General features: G+C 41.8%; 3 protein-coding genes across 7 annotated transcripts in view; 2 read left to right on the forward strand and 1 right to left on the reverse strand.

The window, feature by feature from the left end:
- Positions 1 to 202: 202 nt before the first annotated feature.
- On the forward strand, positions 203 to 2758 carry LOC140362451 (PTB domain-containing engulfment adapter protein 1-like). The gene is made up of 6 exons (XM_072448554.1): positions 203 to 256; positions 327 to 398; positions 1068 to 1166; positions 1243 to 1380; positions 2189 to 2293; positions 2624 to 2758. The coding sequence occupies exons 1-6, from the start codon at positions 209 to 211 to the stop codon at positions 2699 to 2701; spliced, it is 540 nt and encodes a 179-aa protein (XP_072304655.1). The 5' UTR covers positions 203 to 208; the 3' UTR covers positions 2702 to 2758.
- A 1407-nt stretch (positions 2759 to 4165) lies between these two features.
- tmem106c (transmembrane protein 106C) lies at positions 4166 to 8423 on the forward strand. Its single transcript, XM_072449512.1, has 7 exons — positions 4166 to 4424; positions 5351 to 5414; positions 5492 to 5651; positions 6462 to 6602; positions 6681 to 6730; positions 7101 to 7154; positions 7363 to 8423. Exons 1-7 carry the CDS (start codon positions 4208 to 4210, stop codon positions 7481 to 7483), a joined length of 807 nt encoding a protein of 268 aa, XP_072305613.1. The 5' UTR covers positions 4166 to 4207; the 3' UTR covers positions 7484 to 8423.
- Positions 8208 to 24335, reverse strand: part of tns2a (tensin 2a) — a 62339-nt gene continuing 46211 nt past the window's right edge. For 3 of the 5 annotated variants that reach the window (XM_072449507.1, XM_072449511.1, XM_072449509.1), the window contains exons 20-28: positions 23397 to 24331; positions 22905 to 23036; positions 22718 to 22813; positions 22448 to 22525; positions 22256 to 22333; positions 21968 to 22136; positions 11308 to 11376; positions 11074 to 11103; positions 8208 to 10257 (exon numbers count right to left, since the gene is read on the reverse strand). In XM_072449507.1, the coding sequence (XP_072305608.1) occupies positions 10119 to 10257; positions 11074 to 11103; positions 11308 to 11376; positions 21968 to 22136; positions 22256 to 22333; positions 22448 to 22525; positions 22718 to 22813; positions 22905 to 23036; positions 23397 to 24331 (1726 nt within the window). In that variant the 3' untranslated portion in view covers positions 8208 to 10118. The remainder of the gene's footprint in view (positions 10258 to 11073; positions 11104 to 11307; positions 11377 to 21967; positions 22137 to 22255; positions 22334 to 22447; positions 22526 to 22717; positions 22814 to 22904; positions 23037 to 23396; positions 24332 to 24335) is intronic. The other 2 variants (XM_072449508.1, XM_072449510.1) reach the window with 2 other exon arrangements.

Raw genomic sequence — 24335 nt, forward strand, 5'->3', positions numbered from 1 at the left:
TCTGATAAGTGGCAATAAGGAAGACCCGTCATGTGAATAATTGACTAGTCAACCACACACACCTACAAAGCAACAGTGAATGTGCAGCTTGGATAGTCGTGTGTTTTTGTTGGAAAATCTAAAGTAATACCGTATTAATTTAGGATTATTTTTAAGACTGTTTTAAGGCAGTTTTATTCCACATTTTCTTCATCAACTGCAGTGGAAAATGAGTGACATTTCTGAGGACGACAATGAGATCACCTTTAGAGTCAAGGTATTTGTGCTGCTAGTCTAAAAATACAACACTACGCTGGTTTACTACATTTCTTGTACATTTCCTTTAGTTCCTGGGTCGTGTGGAGGTGCTGCGGCCTGAGGGTCTGCAGATCCTGGAGGAGGCAGCACTGAGTCTCAAGGTCTATGATTATTACAGTACATACAATTATTTAGTATGTATCTATTTGCGCGGGGTAACTATACTTGCTCTATTTTTGTTCAGTGCTTTGAACAAAAATACTTTATTTGACAGAATACTTCATAATATTTATCTTTGTTAATTTTTTTTTTATGTAGCACCGTATCACTAAAGCAAGTTCCTCTGTTTGTGAATTCTGTTCATTGACGATGGCAATAAACCTTTTCTGATTCTGATAATCACACTTTAAAGTCCAAACAATCTGACTGGCCCTCAAGTGAAAAAGACAAAATGTATAGTTCTTGTTCTTGTGCAATATTGATGCTTCACCGTTTCCCGAAGGCAGTATTTTGCAACTAATATCCATAAAACAATGATTTTTAGCCCATACTTTAAAAAGCAGGACAGAAGTAGCGTGACTGTATGAAGGTTATTTTGTGTTTTTATTACGATTTTTTTTTTTACATCAAATTTCATTATTTTGGCTTTGTATTTTCTTTTTTTACATTGATTTTTTTTTAAAAAGGGAATCTTATTTATATACAATGAAGATTTTTACTAGTTTCGATGTAAAAAAAATAACCTTGTGTTTGTCAGGAACAAATCTGGCAAAACAAGGCCAGTTTGTTTTCCAATATTAAAGTAAAAGTGTTTATTTTCCACTCTACAGATTGCTGATTCAACTTCTTCAGAAAAAGCTGCAAAGAACAGTAAAGTTCACCTGTTCCTGTCTCTGAACGGACTTGACATCCTGGAAAACAAAACCAAGGTGGAACCCTAACATACTATACTATTATTATAGATGATAAACATGATCACAAACTGTGCTTGTCTGCCTCCTCTAGTTTCTATTGTACTCGTGCCCTTTGCCCACTGTGTCCTTTTGCGCTGTGATCCCATCCTCACCTAAAGTCTTTGGGTTTGTGGCCAAGCACCCGGCCGCAGACATGTACCACTGCTACCTCTTTCAGAGCAAGAAGTTTGTGAGTACTGACATTTGAACTATTTATCACTGATTTAAATTGGAATTCTTGTCAGAGGTTGTATATTCTGGTAATTATTGCATGTGCATTTGCAATAAAAGCATATATAATGAATGGAGACGCCTTCAGAGAGAACAAACCGTCGCTCAGAGAGGGCACAAAATGTTCCATCTCTGGATGAACGAAGCTTCGACTCGGAGATGGAGAACTTAAAGTAGCTGGAAGATACAGTTTGGAATTGAAATTATATCGGATGTGGTTTTTGTGTCCTTAGGCAAGACACACACTACTACAATCTAAGGCATTTCCATGGTTTCTATCAAGCAATTTTTGTAATAGTGTAAACTTGACGCTATTAATAGGGTCAATTATTATACTCTATTATAAGAGGTGCACCAGGACCAAACCAGGAACAGGAAATGAATATCACACGAGTCATGACATTTGATATATATATTTATTACTTTTTCAGGGGTAGGGATTAGAAGATGGATAAGAGTCAGTGCCCAGTGTCCTCGTGTTCTGAATCACGGACCTCACTCTCTCCTTTGACTCATTAATCAGTTCTTTCAAAGTCATGTGCACATTCTTTACCTCCTCCTGCTTCTTTGGTCAGCTAGATCTATAGATTAAAGATAGAGAACTTCTTTCCCAGAATTGATAAATCAATAGTTCGAATAGTACCATTGTAATACTTTTACTCAGGCGCAGATGTCATGTTTTGCCGTGTGTCTTTGTTCTTGGCGGGTGTTTGAGGTTTGTCTCTGTGGCCTGTTTAGAGGGAAACATATTTCATCTTGTGTTTCAGTCTCATGTGTTGGTGTCTGTGATCGGGGATGCATTTAAAGCCTCACAGAAGGAGAGCAGTGTTCAGGGAGGGAGGGACCTGATTGTGGAGGCTCTGAGACACAAGGTACAGCTCACACACACACACGCACACACGCGCACACACGCGCACACACGCGCACACACGCACACGCGCACACACACACACACACACACACACACACACACACACACGTATTGATTCAACTATGGGTGTTTTTATCGCTCACACATACCTCGACTGGCTGCGAGCAGGGTCACCTCTCCACAGATCGGACCCGTAACTGGGGGATATTCCAGGCAATGCAATAACAACTCCAAGGGACATGCACGTGACAGACCCTCCACCAGAAAAGCTGAAGCCCACATTTAAACAGAATGGACAAAATAATTTTCTTTTCTTTCCTTTTGCTCTCAGAATAAACTGCTGCAGAGAGAGAACGCTGAGCTGAAGAAGAAACTGGCGGGACAGATTGACACATCCAACTCTTTCTGATTAAGTGAGATTAAGGAACTTCAGATGAAATGTGACACAAAATAAACACATTTTCCTTATTTTTCTTATTGGTGACTCTGTCTTACTTTATATTATACTGTATTTTTATGAGTCAGCAAAAAATATGCTACAATTTATACAAAGATAAACTAGGAACAGCTACTGAGGCCATTTCTACTATATCTGCACTAATCTGAAGAAAAGGTATGATAGTTGATTTTATGTTTTTGTTTTTATTATTGTAATAAAAACTATCAGATATATATTTCATTTTAAACCTGTGATGTCACAAAATTCCATCAGCCAATGATATTCAATAGTAGGCACGTTTGGGATAAGCAAGACCTGTGCATATGTTCCCCGCTATGTTCTGCCATTTCTATGGTCCGCGATGAAGTTAGTTAGATATTGGAAATTCAACAGATATTTAGATATTCGACCCTAAACTGCTGTAGAATATTACTTCCACCTCCGGGCTATGGGGATCAGCCCTTTATATCCCCCTTTATGTGTTTTTACTATTTTAAAGGCATTTTGTACAGTAAAACACCAGTTTATCTCAATAGCTTTTAGGACATTTGACCCAGTGACCCCAAACTATTTTAGAATATTACTCCCATGTCAGGGCTCTGGGGATCAGCCCTCTATATCCTCTTTTAAAACCTTTTACTATTAAAAAAAAAATGTAATCGTCAAATTAAAAATAATAATAATAATAATAATTATATATTTTGTTTACAGTAAACACATAGTTTTTATTTCAATAGCTTTTAGGGCATTTGACCCAGTGACCCCACAGTAGACTTACACACCTGCTCAGGCCTATGGGGCTCAGCCCTTTATATTTTTTTTTAAAAGGTTTTGCTATTTTTAAGCCTTTTCCATCTGTCAATTTACCAGTTTTCCTTCAATAGTTATTAGTTAATAGTTATTAATAGTTATTATTTTTTAATGCTTTGCACACATTTTCCACACATTGACCCAGTGTCCTGATTGTTACTTTTATTATTATTATCATTATCATTATATTTTCCAATATGCTGTACAAGATTGTCGTTTCTTGTATTTCATTATCTTATCAGCACACCAAATAAAAAACTAAATCCCGTCCCGTTATTTGAGAATAGAAGAGTTGTCAAAATGCCGAGGTTTCCTGAAGGCGACAGTGAGTGCATTGACAGTGTTGCGTTCATGTCATAGTCCGAGGCGGGACAATCACGAGAGCTCATGTCTCAGGTCAAGTTTTTTAGATTTGATGCTTTTGATTGAACTGCGTGGTCAAAGCTCATAGAAAAGTCACTTTTAATTCGCACTGATTAAAAACACAAAGTTCTCTCGCGATGGACACATGAGGCACCGCTGCTTCTTCCGCGGATACATCGTGTTCTGCTGCGTCAACAAAACTAAACTCCGCTCCGTTTTTATTTTGAGCTAATGTGTTTTCCTGCCTCGTTCTCCGGGTCCCAACGCAAACAATCCCGCTCACAGACGTGTTGATCCGGCTCCATGGGGACCAGGATGTCCCGCAGCAGCAGCAGACTCTCTCTGCTCCCCGAAAAGGGGCACAAAACGCGGCGGGGAGACGAAGAGCCGCTGCCCGAGATCGACTCTCTGGACGGGGTGGACCGCAGGGAGGACATCGCGCAGTTTCCGTACGTGGAGTTCACCGGGAGGGACAGCATCACCTGCCCCACGTGCCAGGGCACCGGCCGGATCCCCTCAGGTGGGCTCGGGGTGGGCTGCACCTGGGTTCTATGGGACCGAGGCAGGGTGGACATACGGAGGCAGCATTTCCGTGATTCAACACTAGTTTAAATCATTATAGGACGTGATTAAAGTGCTTGTGACAGGTTGGACGACCCATTGAACTGTAAGATAAATATATTTCGAATTTTGCCACAAATTACAAATACCGTTAGGTTTATAGTTTAACTTCCTGTTTTATGATTGATGACATCACACTAGGAAATTTCCCAGTAAAGACTGGGCAAAAACTCATCTATTTATTTTTATTTGGCGAATACAAATTTGTGAGAGCGACTTTATTTTGTGGACTTAATGATTAGAGTAAAAAAAATAATTGTGTCTTTGTGTAAACTATGTATGAAAATTTTAATTAATGTCCCTAGTAGTGTGACGTCACTTCCTGTAATTTTCTACAGATTTTTCATTTTTTTCCTCCACAAATAACCACTCAATAAAACTATAATTTATATGTACAGCAGGTATAAATACACCAAATAAAGCCAAAATTAGAAAATGGTAAAAACCTGTCATACGCTCTTTAAACAATACACAGGTTAATTGATCAACATTTGTGCAATCATTATGTCTGGAACTAAACTTAAAGACACATATTATGTTTTCATCAGGGCCTGCAAGGAACATGACATGACGTTTATCATGCTAGCTTCAGTTCTCACCCACCAAGATTTATCAATACACTATGCATGCTTAATCAATACTCAGCTATAGTCTTATGAACACTGATAATTTGACTGCAGATTAACAGAATGTCAAGCAGTAGACTTTGCCCCTTGACTGGAGTATTGACAGTTCAAGCCTCATCCCAGCACACGAGACGTTCAGCACAAAAAAAATCACAAATCCAGATGTGTTTTGTCTAATTATTATTCCACTTCTCCACAGAGCAAGTGAATGAACTCGTGGCTCTGATTCCATACAATGACCAAAGGCTGCGTCCCCAAAGAACGTGAGAATGCTGACAGAAGTGTATACTATTCACCTGCTTGTTCTATACATAAATGATGTGAAATGTGTTTTACGCAGTAAGTTGTACGTGGTGCTCTCCGTGGTGCTGTGCCTCCTCACCTTCGGCCTGGTGGCCTTCTTCCTCTTCCCTCGGCCTGTCATCGTAGCTTATGACGGGGTGCACTCTGTAAACGTCCACTTTGACCAGTCCGATCAGAGGGTCTTGATGAAGCTGACTGTGAGTTATAATTCAGAATTTCTGCTTACTAAACACAATGTACAATGTTTGTTTTACTTTCTAAATCGTCTGAAAAAATAGGGTAAGTTGTATTACAAACATGGTATTCTTTGAGACATTCAGACCAGTGACTCAGTGTTATTTTAGATCTAGTTCAAATACAGTTTCATGTTTTTCCACTGTACAGCGCCACAAGATATCGCAATTTAATAGGATTTGCAATATTAATGGTTGCAAATGCTGTAACACAAAGACTGCAGTTATTAAGGTGACATAATCTTTTGTGCAAATAACAAAACATCCTGTCTCCTGATGTACAAAACCTGCTAATCTTGTCGCTAAGACCTACACAAACATCTGAAATGCATGTGATGCTTGTCTTCAATCAATGTAGTTCGTGTTACAGGCTTGTCTAAAGTCAATGCTCCTGTTTGAAATCTGAACTTTGAACATAACTCTATAAATAAACATAACATAACAGAAAAACAATTGCAAATCTAATAACATCTCAATGCATGTCAGAAAAAATGCAAATGGATATTTTCGTTCAGCCCTGCCGCTGTATTCCTTGATTTAGTTGCACAGCTCTTTGCTTTATTATAATATGTTTTTTATTTCTGTTCTATTTTTGTACCACATGGTTGAATAATCCCGTCTCCCAGTGATTGTTTGAGCTTTAGTTTGAAGTAATACAAGGAAACACAAGTCAAACTGCTGTACATTTTTTTACACACATGATAAGAAGAAAAGCATTTGCCTTAAACAAAAAGATGTGCAAAGCGGTTCATAGGAGCCTGTTTTGTTCCACAGAGCACTCTGAACTTCAGCAACCCCAACTTCTTCTCCGTGCTGGTACAGAGCCTCAGCTGCCAGGTCCTGTACATGAAGACAGTGGTGGGCTCAAGTCAGAAGGACAATGTGACCACCATCCAGCCCCTCAGCCAATCCCAGGTACAGGAAATTCTGAATACGTCTGAAGTGTTAAGTTAGGTGTATTTTACTGTGTGTTTCACTCTTTACTGTGCCTAGGTGAACTACACAGTGAACGTGGAGATTGGCAGCAGCTCACCTTATGTGTAGTAAGTCATTTAAAGTAGCTTTACCTTTATCCAATATACTTCTAAGCTGTATGTATTAGTGTTACTACTACATTTCTTTTATTTTGAAGGAATTGGCTTGATACTTGATGCCAATTTCAATACCAAAATTATAATAATAAAATAAATAAAAAACACACATTTTCTAGACGATGTTCAACAAAAAAATAATAGTACTTTTATTATATTTCCCTTTGGTCTTACACTAGTTCTGATAAAGCTCAAGATCATTCTACAACTGTCCCAAGATTGTCCTTTTTTGTCGATATGTTTTTTTTTGTATCAATACTTATACAATAATTTTTTTTTTTGATACTTTTGACAACCCCAACACGTCTCTTGTTTGTTTCAGCACATTCTGCACCATGCCAAGTATTAAGGTCCATAACATTGTGGTATTCATGCAGTAAGTATCTCTAATCATTTGTTTCACTACTACTACTACCACAACATTTTAAACTGAAGTACTCACGTTCTGGTTGGTTTTGGTGCTTGAGGTCAATTAGCCTAGCGCTCATGCTTGTTGACAGTACGTGCGAGTGCGCAAAAACCCCAAACGTGTTGTTACTGAATGTCTAACCGACCCACAATGCTCTCACGCCGTTTGTCTCCAGGACGTCAGTGAAGAGCTCGTCCATGGTGAGGACGTCTCAGAACAACCTGGAGTCTTACCCCTACATCGACTGCGGGGCCAACAGCACATTCCCCCACAGGCAGCGCTGGGACCCCTCCTAAACCCCCCGTCCACACCGAAGACACTGGACACGTTTATGAATGGATCTTCAGATGGGCAGGAGGTCAAGCGAGCGTTACTACATGTATGGGTGCTTTTCTGGAGTGTACTTGACTTAATTCGGGGAGGTGGCTGTTTTCACAAATGTTGACCTGCTGATGTTTTCCTATTTGCCATCACTGTTGCCAAATCAGCAGCCGCGCAGGAGAGAATGCTCTTTTCTTTAGGGGAATAGACAATGAACAAGTGAACTAGTTAACTGCTGAGGTTCACGCTTTCCTGCTGTCACACGACCAAAGGATATTGGTCTAGTGCTGAAGTTGCATCAGTGAAACATTTTGCACAATTGGGGCACAAAAGGTTACTCTGAAGAAGATACAGTATTGGAGAACTTTTTAGGATTCCATACGAAACAAAGGGCTTCTGTTTTATGAAAAAAAGATGGGAAATATATGTATATATTCAGTGATAATGCCAAGTATGCATTTGAGTGTTTTTAATATATTTTAGTTTTCAATTATGACTAATTCTGTGCGTTTAACAATTGCCTTAGAGGTTTTCAGGCAGTGACCACAACTGCTTTTAAAAAGGAATTGTTCTTTAGCTTGTGAATTGTAATGATTTATTGAATTTGTATACTTTGTTTTCATAAAAGAACTGATAATAAAATTAAAATTGCCAACCACCAACCATATGTATTTTTATTTGCAATGACAGACTCAAAAATGCAGTAGCTCATTATTTCGCTTTAATACATGTCTTCATTGTTGCATACAAAATATCATATTCTTCCAACACGTCCTTTATGACTCGTATAGACTTCTATAGCTGCATGTGAAAATATATTACTACATAATTATGGCGCGGATACAGCTTAATATATTATGGCTGTGATACTAGTCTGTCTACGGTTCATCCACTACATAAATGCATAGTCATATATATATAAGCATAGGTACAAAAATATAGCTGAATATAAGCTTATTAATACAATAGTGCTTTCTCTTTGGTTAAGCACACAAAGGTCTATTTGGCCTCAGTTTCTGCTCTAGTAAAGCACGTGTCCGTCCTCTTACACTTCACCTGCTTCTACCCTGCAAATGGAAGAAACGTTGGCTTACTTCATCTGTACACAAATTCTCTCCACAAAGAAACAGCCATGAACCCAAAGTGATCAGATAAAACTGGTCTTTGTTTTCCAGGATCTTGTGGCAGCCATTTTTAGCAAAGTCTGGTTAAGTAAAGTTTTACATTCGAAAGTGTGAAAGGAACCATATCATTAGTTAATATAAGGATTGTCCTTTCTGTTTGGCAGTGTCACAGAGGTGCAGCAGAGGATGGAACAAGGCACAGTATGTGAAGCTGTACATATCACCTATTTATGTATATATAAGTATATATAAGTATATATATATATATATATATATATATATATATATATATATATATATATACTGTATACTCAGAGAGATCGTGAATATAGAAATAACTCCAACAAAAGGAGAATTTTGTCAGTTTCTAGTGTTTTTGGCTTATTGCTGAACAGTGTATTGAACCAAGCTTCCTTAAATTGAGTAGGTAGACTATATGAACTATAATTATAAGTATGGTTAATTGTTAATTGTGAAAACTTTAACAATTGAGTTGAGCTTATGTTTAGAGAGGCAAACTGGAGCATTGATACTATGAACAATGAACTATCCAAATGAAGCCAGTGAAGTCAGTAAAGCTAATTTTAAATTGACAAAAACAAAATTTTACTCGAGCAATTTTAGTCGTTTAGCTACCAAGCTCCTGTGTTATGGAATCAGCTCCTGTCCATGTTAAAGAGGCTGACACAGTCTCTTCATTTAAGATTAAGCTTAAAATGTTCCTCTTTGAAATCGCTTATGGTCAGGCCAGTTAGGAACAGAAATAAAAACCTAGTTTCCCAGCTATGTTGCCCTAGGAGCAACTATGCTGGGGGACGTATGGCAGCTTAAACACTATCTACTGGTTCTGACTACTTTTCCTATCAACAATATTTCATATTTCAGTTCACCTGTGTCGGTTCTTTGCATGTTTTTCTCCTTTTTCCACTCCTCTCTCGGAGTGGGACTGTTTCAGACCGCCTGTCTACAGCCTGTCCGTCCGTGGGAGTAAGATCGCTCCTTCACTGTGGTTCTCCACGAGGTTTTTACTTTTTACCACAGGGTTTTGTAGTTTTTCCTCACTGAGAAGGAGGGTCTAAGGACAGGGGATGTTCAGGGACAGTTTGCCTAATTCCCGTGAACATTGTTTAATCTACTTCTCTATTTCATTGTTGCCTTTCGAAACTGCTGTTGTGATTTTGGAGCAACAAAATAAATTGAATTGAATTGAAGTACATTTACTACTGTACAGCAATTCTGATTAGCCTACATGTAGAATCTGAAGTATCTGTTTAATGGAAGGAATACTGATTGTAATGCATTTCTGAACCCAATATCATTGCTAACTTTCTGCCACAAGGGAACTCTGTATCCTTAATTTAAACCCTGTAAATACTATATGTAATCCACTGTAGTACTTTACACGTGATATATTGACCTTCAGATTGTGCTTCTCTGTAGCACACATTTTACTGACACACTGGTGGATGTCTCTGTCTGTTTGGGTCTATCTCTTCTGAGTGAGCATGACTTTGTTGATGAAATTGACGATGGCAGTGGCGGGCTGTTCCGGGTCCAGCTCTGCAAACAGGTGGCACACGTTCTCCCCTTGGCTGCCTGGCTTACGCGCGACAAACCCAAAAACCCTGAGGAGGAAGCGAGGATAACAAAAATGATACATTTAGTCCATGAAGCAATGCCGTCATAATCTGACTGATGGGATAAAAAATAGCTGAGGTAGAGTTATGTAACAAGTTAAATATCCCCTTGAGACACAGTAGTGAACTTTTGTCCTCTATAGTGAGTGAACATGCTGTACTTTCCCATATCTCTAATTGTGACACTACACATCTGGTGTATCTTTATGTCCATTATAAAAATCATGAACTTACTTACTAGAATATAACCACCCATCATGTTTTATCTCCATTGTATAAACAGGCTGAGAGTCACGTTGCAATTACTTAGAAGGCTTGTTAAACTCAGACAAAACAGTGAAGAATCCAAGACCATGAGGCCTTATTTAGAAATCGTCATCTTATTTAGATGTTCTATAGTCACGTTTATTTATAGAGCACCTTCCATCCAAACTGACAACTTAAACTTCTTTACTCAGAACCACAAAAATTACAGAAATATGAAAATGTTTACATACATATATCCAACAACTACAAAGGATAAACAATAATGACAGTCGCAACCCTTAAAAGTCAATGAAAGTATAAGTTCATGTATAATCTTGCCTCATGTTACTCATAAGCACTTTCAAAGAGTATTAGGCCTTATTTCAAGACGCAGATTTTTCAGAATAGAAAGTGTTTGTATAGATATTATTCCATGTCTCAGGAGGATATAGACATCACTACATATCTATTTGTCCAAAGCCATGCACAGGCTTATACTGACTGTTCTCTAGCACATGTCTACTGTTCAAATGAGGTCACTAAACTCTGAGCACTTACTTAACGGTAGTGTTGTCGGAGTTAGTCCACCTACAGCCAGAGAGAGAACAGACAAGCTCAGACACGTGCAGACGCAGCCAACATGCTTTGGAACAAACTTACTCAAAATTCAAAATCATATCATGTATCACAATACAACATTTAGACATGCTGACAGCAGCTGCTGCACAAAGGGTGCACACACATTCACTGGGCCGGGGTTAGTCAGACTCAGTCTCTTTTGTGCACACATACCGTCTGTCTTTGGGGTCAAGGCTGCTGAACGTCACACTGTTGACTGGATAATGTCTTCGGAAGAACACCCTGCAGAAGAAACAATAGAAGTAAGATAAAATACAGCCGCAAGTGGCAATGATCGGACCTCGCCACGCCGCCGCCGCCACGCCGCAAGAGGAGGGGGCGCTAACGCGCCTCAATTGTCCTTTTAGTACGCCTACTGCTGAATCTGTGACGCTGTCACATCTTCTCCTTTGTTTTACCATCAAAAAGCAATTTTATTTTGAACTCTTGGCAAAATGTGCGGCTTTGCCGCACAGACACCGTGACTCTTTGAATAAAAATGTGGATAACTTTTGATGGTCCACCACTGAAGATGAGTCTCACCAAATTTCAGGTTAATAGGGCTAAAGCCCTGGGAGGAGTTTGTGAAAGTCTAAAGTGTAAACATGTTCTGGCGATTTCCCCATTGGAATAACATGGAAGGTTTTGGTCATCGTTACGGCAAAGCCATAACAATTATGACATGGGTCTCATTGACTTTTTGATCATGATGCCAAAATTGAGTTTTGTGTCAAATTTCATATAATTTCGCAAAACTAAACATTTAACCTCCATAAAAAAAATCTGTAGGGGGCGCTGTGGTGCCAAATTAATTTATTTCACTTCAAGTAGGTTTAGGGCAAAGAGTTTAACAACTGATTCTAATTTGACGCAATTCGGACTTTATCTGTGCAAACGGCAGAAATGTTAAATTTGGGAGATTTCTGAAATTCTAGCTAAAGTTTGCGGCTTCGCCGCACAGAGACCGTGACAGGTATCAATGTAATTTGAATAACTTTTGATGTCCCACTCCTCAGTAGCATTTTCACCAAATTTCAGCTTTTTAGGGCCAACGCCCTGGGAGGAGTTCGTAAAAGTACGACGTTTGGAAAAACTCCCGAGTCATGCTTAGCCATTTTTGAAGCAATATGGCCGACATTTGGTTGGGCGGACGGTATTGCCGTACTAATGTTTTTTACTTCTCTTGTCACCATCTACCTCTGCGCCAAATTTCAATTGATTGAATTTCAATTTTTTTTTGGGTCATTTCCTATCTCTCAATGCATTTTTGGTACATTTGGGGGCGCTGACGCGCCAATTTTTTTTATTTTAGAAAAGGGAAATAGCCAGAATGTAGAGAGGCACGATTTTTAGAGGTGTGCAAATTTTTGTGACTTTTCGTCAATGTTCACTGGGTGAAAAATAGGGGGGTTGGTCCCGAGAAGAAAGAAAGAAAGAAGAAAGAATATTAAAGCCGCAAGCGGCATCCAACGGCCCTCGCGGGCCGCCGGCCTTCCGACTCTGCGCTTTCGACTTGATAAAGATGGCGCCCTTATTGTTTGTTGAATTAAAAAAGAACTTGACAGACGGCGACACATTTGACATGGCCAATCCAGTGCAAATGAACACAAGTGTCAGTCAAATTTGCTGCGCCTCCGCACAGAGACCGTAGCACTTAGAATATAAATATGGATAACTTTTGATGCCGCGCTTGTGTAGATGATATTTCCCAAAGTAAAGCTTGATCGAGATATTGCCCACGGAGGAGTTTGTTAAAGTGTGAAGCGTAAATGTGAACATTTCAAAGATTTGGCGTTTCCCCATATGTGACAGTATATTTGCAGCTCCACGGCACAGAGACCGTACCACTTAGAATCAAAATATGGATAAGTTTTGATGCCCCGCTTGTGTAGATGATTCTCCCCAAATATGAACTTGATTGAGCTATTGCCCTAGGAGGAGTTTGTTAAAGTGTGAAGCGTAAAAATGTGGTGATTTGAGCGATTCTACGATTTTCCCATAAGGATAACATGGGATGTTTCTGTCATCGCTACGGTTACGCCGTACAAAATATGACTTTGGCTCTCATACTTTTATGATCAGGATGGCAAATTAGAATTTTGTTCAAAATATCATGTCATTTGGAAAAACTCTATTGTTTATAGACCACTCTGAAGGCCAAATAGTCAGAATTCTGGGAAACGTTTGCGGCTCCGTCGCACAGAGACCGTAAAAGTTATCCTTAAAATGTGGATAACTTTAGATGCCCCACTTGTCTAGAGGACGTACACCAATTTTGAGGTTCGTGGGCAAAACGCACAAGGAGGAGTTCGTTAAAGTGTGAAACATAAAGATGTGGATATTTGAGAGATTTTGCGGTTTTCCCATAGGGATAACATGGGAGGTTTCTGTCATCGCTACGACTACGCCGTAAAAAATAAGGCATTTGTCTGATAGGCTTTTTTGATCGGGACGGCAAAATAGAATTTTGGGTAAAGTTTAGAACATTTTGGTAAAACTAATTTTTGACCTTCAATGTTAATTTAAAGGTCACTCTGTAGGGGGCGCTATCGCGGCCATTTAAATTTTGTCATCATAAACTGGTCCAAACTAGAAAGTTTAACAACTGATTCAAATTTGGTCCTAATCGGACTCATTTGATCAAATGGGAGCAATTTTTAGATTAGCAATATCCCAAAATAAGTTGTCCAACTTTGCGGCTGCGCCGCACACAGAGCGTAATAGGTATCCCAAAAATTTGCATAACTTTAGATGCCCCACTTGTCCAGAGGACGTACGCCGATTTTGAAGTCGGTGGGCAAAACGCCCTAGGAGGAGTTCGTCAAAGTTTGACGTGAACAAAATGGCTAACTCAGCTTGTTTTCATTTTCAAAGGAAGATGGCGGGCATAGGGTAATTCTGGGCGCGTGGCCACAGTAATATTTTTTTTTGGTCCTCAAGAGAGGAATGCGTGTCCCGAATTTCGTAGCTCTACGACAAAGTTGACCTCGGGGCGTCTCCGATAGGCACAATGTATTTTGACTTTTGTCGGTGGCTTTGTTGCGCCATTTTTTAACGAAAAAAAAAAAATAGCCCAGAAAAAATCTAATTTTTCGCCGATTCTGAATTTTGGGCAAAGTTTGGTGAGTTTTTGAGCATGTTCAGGGGGTCAAATTAGAGCTCAAAAAGCAGATGAACAATAAAAATTAAAGCCGCAAGCGGCATCCAACGGCCCTCGCGGGCCGCCGGCCTTCCGACTCTGCGCTTTCGACTTGATAAAGATGGCGCCCTTATTGTGTTGAATTAAAAAAAGAACTTGACAGACGGCGACACATTGGACATGGCATATCCAGTGCAAATGAACACAAGTGTCAGTCAAATTTGCTGCTCCGCCGCACAGAGACCGTAGCACTTGGAATAAAAATATGGATAACTTTTGATGCCGCGCTTGTGTAGATGATTTTCCCCAAATATGAGCTTGATCGAGCTATTGCCCACAGAGGAGTTCATTAAAGTGTGAAGCGTAAATGTGAACATTTCAGAGATTTCGCTGTTTTCCCATTTCTGACATATATTTGCGGGTCCGCCACACAGAGACCGTAGCACTTAGAATCAAAATATGGATAAGTTTTGATGCCCCGCTTGTGTAGATGATATTCTCCAAATATGAACTTGATCGGACAATCGCCCTAGGAGGAGTTCATTAAAGTGTGAAGCGTAAAAATGTGGTGATTTGAGCGATTCTACGATTTTCCCATAAGGATAACATGGGATGTTTCTGTCAACGCTACGGTTACGCCGTACAAAATATGACTTTGGCTCTCATACTTTTATGATCAGGATGGCAAATTAGAATTTTGTTCAAAATATCATGTCATTTGGAAAAACTCTATTGTTTATAGACCACTCTGAAGGCCAAATAGTCAGAATTCTGGGAAACGTTTGCGGCTCCGTCGCACAGAGACCGTAAAAGTTATCCTTAAAATTTGGATAACTTTAGATGCCCCACTTGTCTAGAGGACGTACACCAATTTTGAGGTTGGTGGGCAAAACGCACTAGGAGGACTTCGTTAAAGTGTAAAACATAAAAATGTGGTAATTTGAGAGATTTTGTGGTTTTCCCATAGGGATAACATGGGAGGTTTCTGTCATCGCTACGACTACGCCGTAAAAAATTAGGCATTTTTGTGATTGGCTTTTGTGATTGGGACGGCAAAGTAGAATTTTGGGTAAAGTTTAGACAATTTTGGTAAAACTAATTTTTGACCTTCAATGTTAATTTAAAGGTCACTCTGTAGGGGGCGCTATCGCGCCCATTTCAATTTTGTCAGCCTAAACTGGTCCAAACTAGAAAGTTTAACAACTGATTCAAATTTGGTCCTAATCGGACTGGTTTTGATCAAATGGGAACAATTTTTAGATCTGCAATATTCCAAAATAAGTTGTCCAACTTTGCGGCTGCGCCGCACACAGACCGTAAAAGGTATCTCAAAAAATTGGATAACTTTAGATGTCCCACTTGTCCAGAGGACGTACGCCGATTTTGAAGTCGGTGGGCAAAACAACCTAGGAGGAGTTCGTCAAAGTTTGACGTAAACAAAATGGCTAACTCAGCTTGTTTTCATTTTCAAAGGAAGATGGCGGCCATAGGGTAAGTCTGGGGGCGTGGCCACAATAATATTTTTTTTTTGTCCTCACGAGAGGAATGCGTGTCCCGAATTTCGTAGCTTTACGACAAAGTTGACCTCGGGGCGTCTCCCATAGGCGCAATGTATTTTGACTTTTGTCGGTGGCGCTGTCGCGCCATTTTTTAACGAAAAAAAAAATGGCCCAGAAAAAATCAAATTTTTTGCCGATTCTGAATTTTGGGCAAAGTTTGGTGAGTTTTTGAGCATGTTCAGGGGGTCAAATTAGAGCTCAAAAAGCAGAAGAACAAGAAAAATAAAAATAATTAAAGCCGCAAGCGGCATCCAACGGCCCTCGCGGGCCGCCGGCCTTCCGACTCTGCGCTTTCGACTTGATAAAGATGGCGCCCTTATTGTGTTGAATTAAAAAAGAACTTGACAGACGGGGACACATTGGACATGGCCAATCCAGTGCAAATCAACACAAGTGTCAGTCAAATTTGCTGCGCCGCCGCACAGAGACCGTAGCACTTGGAATAAAAATATGGATAACTTTTGATGCCGCGCTTGTGTAGATGATATTTCCCAAAGTAAAGCTTGATCGAGCTATTGCCCACGGAGGAGTTTGTTAAAGTGTGAAGCGTAAATGTGAACATTTCAAGGATTTGGCGTTTTTCCCATTTGTGACAGTATATTTGCAGCTCCACGGCACAGAGACCGTACCACTTAAAATCAAAATATGACTAACTTTTGATGCCCCGTTTGTGTAGATGATTTTCCCCAAATATGAGCTTGATCGGGCAATCGCCCTAGGAGGAGTTCGTTAAAGTGTGAAGCGTAAAAATGTGGTCATTTTAGAGATTTCGCTGTTTTCCCATTTCTGACATATATTTGCGGGTCCGCCACACAGAGACCGTAGCACTTAGAATCAAAATATGGATAAGTTTTGATGCCCCGCTTGTGTAGATGATATTCTCCAAATATGAACTTGATCGGACAATCACCCTAGGAGGAGTTCATTAAAGTGTGAAGCGTAAAAATGTGGTGATTTGAGCGATTCTACGATTTTCCCATAAGGATAACATGGGATGTTTCTGTCAACGCTACGGTTACGCCGTACAAAATATGACTTTGGCTCTCATACTTTTATGATCAGGATGGCAAATTAGAATTTTGTTCAAAATATCATGTCATTTGGAAAAACTCTATTGTTTATAGACCACTCTGAAGGCCAAATAGTCAGAATTCTGGGAAACGTTTGCGGCTCCGTCGCACAGAGACCGTAAAAGTTATCCTTAAAATTTGGATAACTTTAGATGCCCCACTTGTCTAGAGGACGTACACCAATTTTGAGGTTGGTGGGCAAAACGCACTAGGAGGACTTCGTTAAAGTGTAAAACATAAAAATGTGGTAATTTGAGAGATTTTGTGGTTTTCCCATAGGGATAACATGGGAGGTTTCTGTCATCGCTACGACTACGCCGTAAAAAATTAGGCATTTTTGTGATTGGCTTTTGTGATTGGGACGGCAAAGTAGAATTTTGGGTAAAGTTTAGACAATTTTGGTAAAACTAATTTTTGACCTTCAATGTTAATTTAAAGGTCACTCTGTAGGGGGCGCTATCGCGCCCATTTCAATTTTGTCAGCCTAAACTGGTCCAAACTAGAAAGTTTAACAACTGATTCAAATTTGGTCCTAATCGGACTGGTTTTGATCAAATGGGAACAATTTTTAGATCTGCAATATTCCAAAATAAGTTGTCCAACTTTGCGGCTGCGCCGCACACAGACCGTAAAAGGTATCTCAAAAAATTGGATAACTTTAGATGTCCCACTTGTCCAGAGGACGTACGCCGATTTTGAAGTCGGTGGGCAAAACGCCCTAGGAGGAGTTCGTCAAAGTTTGACGTAAACAAAATGGCTAACTCAGCTTGTTTTCATTTTCAAAGGAAGATGGCGGCCATAGGGTAAGTCTGGGGGCGTGGCCACAATAATATATTTTTTTTGTCCTCACGAGAGGAATGCGTGTCCCGAATTTCGTAGCTTTACGCCAAAGTTGACCTCGGGGCGTCTCCCATAGGCGCAATGTATTTTGACTTTTGTCGGTGGCGCTGTCGCGCCATTTTTTAACGAAAAAAAAAATGGCCCAGAAAAAATCAAATTTTTCGCCGATTCTGAATTTTGGGCAAAGTTTGGTGAGTTTTTGAGCACGTTCAGGGGGTCAAATTAGAGCTCAAAAAGCAGAAGAACAAGAAAAATAAAAATAATAATATTTTTAGCAAAAACAATATAGCCGTTTCCACTATAACAACAAATTATACATCGTTTGAAAGCTCTAAGCCTTCCCAATGCCGCCATGGGGTGGAATCATCATTACGAGCGCTTACGCGCTCGTCACTCCCCATTCCGTCGGGATGCCCCGCCCACTCCCCATAGACTTCCATTGATTTGAGCAGATACAAGCATGGCCCATGCCTGCGGCATGGATTCTCGCGTACAGGACGATGCCAGGAGGGTTTTTGGAGGAATGCAGCGCTTCGCGCTGCTGTTGTCAACAATTTGTGAATGGGCTACGCCCATTCACAAATTGTTGACTATTTCTGTCATAGCAGGAGTAAGTATGCATGATCCATGCCTTCGGCATGGGCTAGTTCACTGTACTTGCCAGGGGCGACGGGGCACCAAACATGCGGGCTGCGCCCGCATGTTTGGTCAGACAGTTGCAACGCTGCCTTCGGCAGCGTTGCGGGAGCAATAGGCCCTCCGCCCTGCTGGGGCTCGGGCCTAAATATAGCCGCAAGCGGCAATGATCGGCCCTCGCCACGCCGCCGCCACACCGCCGCCACGCCGCAAGAGGAGGGGGCGCTAACGCGCCCCAATTGTCCTTTTATTACGCCTACTGCTGAATCTGTGACGCTGTCACATCTTCTCCCCTTTGTTTTACCATCAAAAAGCAATTTTATTTTGAATTCTTGGCAAAATGTGCGGCTTTGCCGCACAGACACCGTGACTCTTTGAATGAAAATGTGGATAACTTTTGATGGTCTTGAAGATGAGTCTCACCAAATTTCAGGTTAATAGGGCTGACGCCCTGGGAGGAGTTTGTGAAAGTCTAAAGTGTAAACATGTTCTGGCGATTTCCCCATTGGAATAACATGAAAGGTTTCGGTCATCGTTACGGCAACGCCATAACAATTATGACATGAGTCATTGACTTTTTTGATGGGGATGCTAAAATTGAGTTGTGTGTCAAATTTCATATAATTTCGCAAAACTAAACATTTAACCTCCATATAAAATCTGTAGGGGGCGCTGTGGCGCCAAATGAATTTATTTCACTTCAAGTGGGTTTAGGGCAAAGAGTTTAACAACTGATTCTAATTTGACGCAATTCGGACTTTATCTGCGCAAACGGCAGAAATTTTAAATATGGGAGATTTCTGAAATTCTAGCTACAGTTTGCGGCTTCGCCGCACAGAGACCGTGAGAGGTATCAATGTAATTTGGATAACTTTTGATGTCCCACTCCTCAGTAGCATTTTCACCAAATTTCAGCTTTTTAGGGCCAACGCCCTGCGAGGAGTTCGTAAAAGTACGACGTTTGGAAAGACTCCGAAGTCATGTTTAGCCATTTTTGAAGCAATATGGCCGACATTTGGTTGGGCGGACGGCGTTGCCGTAATAATATTTTTTACTTCTCTTGTCACCATCTACCTCTGCGCCAAATTTCATGATTCTACGATCAGATTTTTTTTGGGTCATTTCCCATCTCTCAATGCATTTTTGGTACATTTGGGGGCGCTGACGCGCCAATTTTTTTAATTTTAGAAAAGAGAAATAGCCAGAATGTAGAGAGGCACGATTTTTAGAGGCGTGCAAATTTTTGTGACTTTTCGTCAATGTTCACTGGGTGAAAAATAGGGGGGTTGGTCCCGAGAAGAAGAAAGAATAATATTCCGATGCGAAAACAATGTTTCCCATTTTTCAAATATCATAAACTATACATTTTCGGAAAGCGCTCGCGCTTTCCTACCTCATGGTGTGGGTCCCTGGTCACTGACGGGTACTTTCGTTAATTTTGAGTGGGCTCCGCCCACTTTGTGTTTTTGGCCCTCTATACAGTAATAATGTTCAATTTTTGCCTTACATGCTTATATGCACGGAACATGCAAGAGATGGGGAACGTATTCGTGAGCTACTTAGCGCAAATGAGTGCTTTATATGGGGATGACGACCGCTTCGCGGTCGTCATCCCAATGTAAAGTGCTCGTTTAGTGCGAACTTTTGCACGGGCTTCGCCCGTTTACAACGGTAATGTTCCATTTTCCTACAACTAATTAGTATGCACGGGGCGTGCATGAGTGGAGGAGTGCGTTAGTGAGTGTTTGGAAGTGGGCGAGCGCTTCGCGCTCGATTTTGTGCGCACTACGTGCGCACTTTCGCAGCCGTGCTTCGCACGGCCTTACGAGATTAATAGGCCTCTCGCCAGCTTGTGGCGCTCGGGCCTAATAATAATATTTTTAGCAAAAACAATATAGCCGTTTCCACTATAACAACAAATTATACATCGTTTGAAAGCTCTAAGCCTTCCCGATGCCGTCATGGGGTGGAATCATCATTACGAGCGCTTACGCGCTCGTCACTCCCTATTCTGTCGGGATGCCCCGCCCACTCCCCATAGACTTCCATTGATTTGAGCAGATACAAGCATGGCCCATGCCTGCGTACGGGACGATGCCAGGAGGGTTTTTGGAGGAATGTAGCGCTTCGCGCTGCTGTTGTCAACAATTAGTGAATGGGCTACGCCCATTCACTAATTGTTGACTATTTCTGTCATAGCAGGAGTAAGTATGCATGATCCATGCCTTCGGCATGGGCTAGTTCACTGTACTTGACAGGGGCGACGGCTATACAAGCATGGCCCATGCCTGCGGCATTGATTCTCGCATACGGGACGATGCCAGGAGGGTTTTTGGAGGAATGCAGCGACAGTTGCAACGCTGCCGAAGGCAGCGTTGCGGGAGCAATAGGCCCTCCGCCCTGCTGGGGCTCGGGCCTAATAATATTTTTAGCAAAAACAATATAGCCGTTTCCACTATAACAACAAATTATACATCGTTTGAAAGCTCTAAGCCTTCCCGATGCCGCCATGGGGTGGAATCATCATTACGAGCGCTTACGCGCTCGTCACTCCCTATTCCGTCGGGATGCCCCGCCCACTCCCCATAGACTTCCATTGATTTGAGCAGATACAAGCATGGCCCATGCCTGCGGCATGGACTCTCGCGTACGGGACGATGCCAGGAGGGTTTTTGGAGGAATGCAGCGCTTCGCGCTGCTGTTGTCAACAATGAGTGAATGGGCTATGCCCATTCACTCATTGTTGACTTTTTCTGTCATAGCAGGAGTAAGTATGCATGATCCATGCCTTCGGCATGGGCTAGTTCACTGTACTTGCCAGGGGCGACGGGGTACCAAACATGTGGGCTGCGCCCGCATGTTTGGTCAGATAGTTGCAACGCTGCCTTCGGCAGCGTTGCGGGAGCAATAGGCCCTCCGCCCTGCTGGGGCTCGGGCCTAAATATTCCGATGCGAAAACAATGTTTCCCATTTTTCAAATATCATAAACTATACATTTTCGGAAAGCGCTCGCGCTTTCCTACCTCATGGTGTGGGTCCCTGGTCACTGACGGGTACTTTCGTTAATTTTGAGTGGGCTCCGCCCACTTTGTGTTTTTGGCCCTCTATACAGTAATAATGTTCAATTTTTGCACTACATGCTTATATGCACGGAACATGCAAGAGATGGGGAACGTATTCGTGAGCTACTTAGCGCAAATGAGTGCTTTATATGGGGATGACGACCGCTTCGCGGTCGTCATCTCAATGTAAAGTGCTCGTTTAGTGCGCACTTTTGCACGGGCTTCGCCCGTTTACAACGGTAATGTTCCATTTTCCTACTACTAATTAGTATGCACGGGGCGTGCATGAGTGAAGGAGTGCGTTAGTGAGTGTTTGGAAGTGGGCGAGCGCTTCGCGCTCGATTTCGTGCGCACTACGTGCGCACTTTCGCAGCCGTGCTTCGCACGGCCTTACGAGATTAATAGGCCTCTCGCCAGCTTGTGGCGCTCTGGCCTAATTATGCTTTATCCTGGACTGTCTTATCTGGTAGATAGCTTATGCATGGAGATTAATGTCTTTTGCATGGAGTTTTAGTTTTAGTTTCATACCGCCTCTGGCTGTCAGTAAGAATGATTCCCTGGGACGTAACTTTGAACTGGACCACAGTGGCAGGGGGGCGGGGTGCTCGGCTCAGAGTGGAGTCAGTTGCCTTGGCGATGGCCTGGGGACCGGTCAGAGACTCTGTCTCCACTGAGTTCAGGTATAGCACGTTACAGGCTGAGGAGAGATATGTACACAATTTAAAATGATTATATTTTTGTGAGCTTCATTAGCAAAATATGTTTGCTGTATCTGTCGGTTCTTCTTGTATTAAGGATGAATTTTTTAGTTCTTACCAGCTCCCTGTTTTAGCAGGTCGGCTGCTGTGCTGATATTAGCCACTGGGGGCACCTCCTGTAACTCTACAGTGAGTTCTGAGAACACACACAAAAAAGCTTTAGATTTAAGGCCTGTACTGTAAAATTTTCATCCACCATAGTTTAACTACAACAGGACAAGGCCTTTCAGAATCACTGTCATGTACAGACCTTTCTCTGGGATCTTGAGAGCGCAGGGCAGAGAGATGGGAGTGATGACGTGCTGGTACACCAATGCAGAAAGACTCCCTGAAAAATGCACAAATAATAATGTGTTAAAAACTATGCTAAATGTTTACATTACTTTTTGAATTTTGCATTCATTTAATCCACAATTTAAAATAAAAGTAAGAACTCTAGATTTACAATTCAAACATAAACCACCAGAGGTCCCCACAGGCCCAAAATATACTGAAAAGAAAAAGCATAAATATGGTTTACCAAAATATGGTTCATTCTGGCAGCCTTTAATCTTGACTCCACGCGGCCCAGTCTCTATGAGAAAGTGTCTAACCAGCTGCTCCAGAGGGTCACTCACTGAAACATTCAGAGATTCAACAATATTTCAGTCATCGAAGAACTTTACAGTGCAAGTTAGAATCAGTGTAAGTCTGAACAGAATGTGCACCTTTGCTGCTGTGGTTGTTGATATTGGCTGGAGGTGTGGCCACCTTCAGGGCCAGACCATATGCGCCTTGGAAAGAGTTACTGTCCCGGATCAGGAAGTTTCCAGGCTCCTTCTCCTTCAGAGCAGCAATTGCTGCAAGAGTCAAAAGTGACCGTTTAGATGCAAGTCCCAAACTGTTCTATTACTTGATTTGTCTGTCCTTTCCTTGTAGCATGTTCTAAGTATGTAAAGCGTCTTTGATTTACACCAAAGTGCTATGTTCAATCCAATCCAACTTTATTTGTATAGCACATTACAAACAAGATAGTTTCCAAAGTGTTGCAGATAGTAGTAATACAGAACATTTAGGAAACAATGTATATAAAAGCAATACATTTGATAAATATATAGATACAAAAATATAATCAACTAAATACATAAACCAGGTGTAATACTATTATTTATTTCCTTAGGTTTTACAGGTAATATTTGTCAGGTTTAGCAGAATCGTACCTTGTTCTCTGGAGATTCCCGGCTTGTACCAGAACCGCGAACTGTCCTGGACAAACTTCACACTGACCCTGATGCTGCTTTCCATCTCTACAGATACTTCATGTTGTTCTGCAGGTGGCGCTATTTCCCCTACAGTGGGTGAAAAAGTCACATGGTGCTGGCTCCCTACTGACTGCCTCGGCCCACCCGCCCCTCCTCCCCCATTGCTCAGGGGGCTGGTCTGGGCTGGCGTGTGCCTCTTCTCTGGCAGAGGCGGCTGTGGGTGGGGCAAGGGTATGGAGATGGTGGAGTAGTTGGAGTGCAGTTGCTGTGGACCGTGGTTGGGGTAGTACGGCCGTCGGTCTAAAGTACCGGGCAGATGGTGGTGGGGCGGGGGTCCGTGGTTTGGATGGTGGTGGGTGTCGGAGAGCATGAGTTTTCGACCTAAAGTGGCAAATCCAGGAACAGGACTTTCCGAAATGGGGGAAACCTCCATGCTATTTGAATGGTTGGATATGGGAGAATTTGGAGTAGGGGGTTTTTGTGAATGTGGGATCGGTGAAGACCCGTTAACCCCGTTCACTACTCTTGTGGGATTTTGGCTTTGAGGGTGAGTTTGCACAGCGGCCTCTGTTGGTGGGGAGGGCGTTGTGTGCGGAGCGGGGGAGGCATGGAGCGGGGAGGGAGGGCTGTTTGTTGGGTTCAATTCTGTGATTTGTTTCCCTGTTTGTGTGGATGCGTCCGGTGTCGGACAGTCTTTTGTTTGCTCTGTGGTGGAGGGATTGACGCCGTTCTCCTGGCTATGAGTGGGTCCTGTGCTGTGTATCTGGTTAAGAGGGGGTTCTTGTGGCGTGTTGTCCCCACAGTGAGGCTCTTCCTGGGGGCTAGAGCTCTCACAGTCACTGCCAATGATGTCTGTGGTCCGGATCTCATACTCTCGACTTCCAGGACTGGGACTGG

The sequence above is a fragment of the Eucyclogobius newberryi genome, unplaced genomic scaffold (genome assembly GCF_026437365.1).
Source record: "Eucyclogobius newberryi isolate DKJ021-1_F unplaced genomic scaffold, fEucNew1.0.hap1 SCAF_17, whole genome shotgun sequence".
Taxonomy (NCBI): Eukaryota; Metazoa; Chordata; class Actinopteri; order Gobiiformes; family Gobiidae; genus Eucyclogobius; species Eucyclogobius newberryi.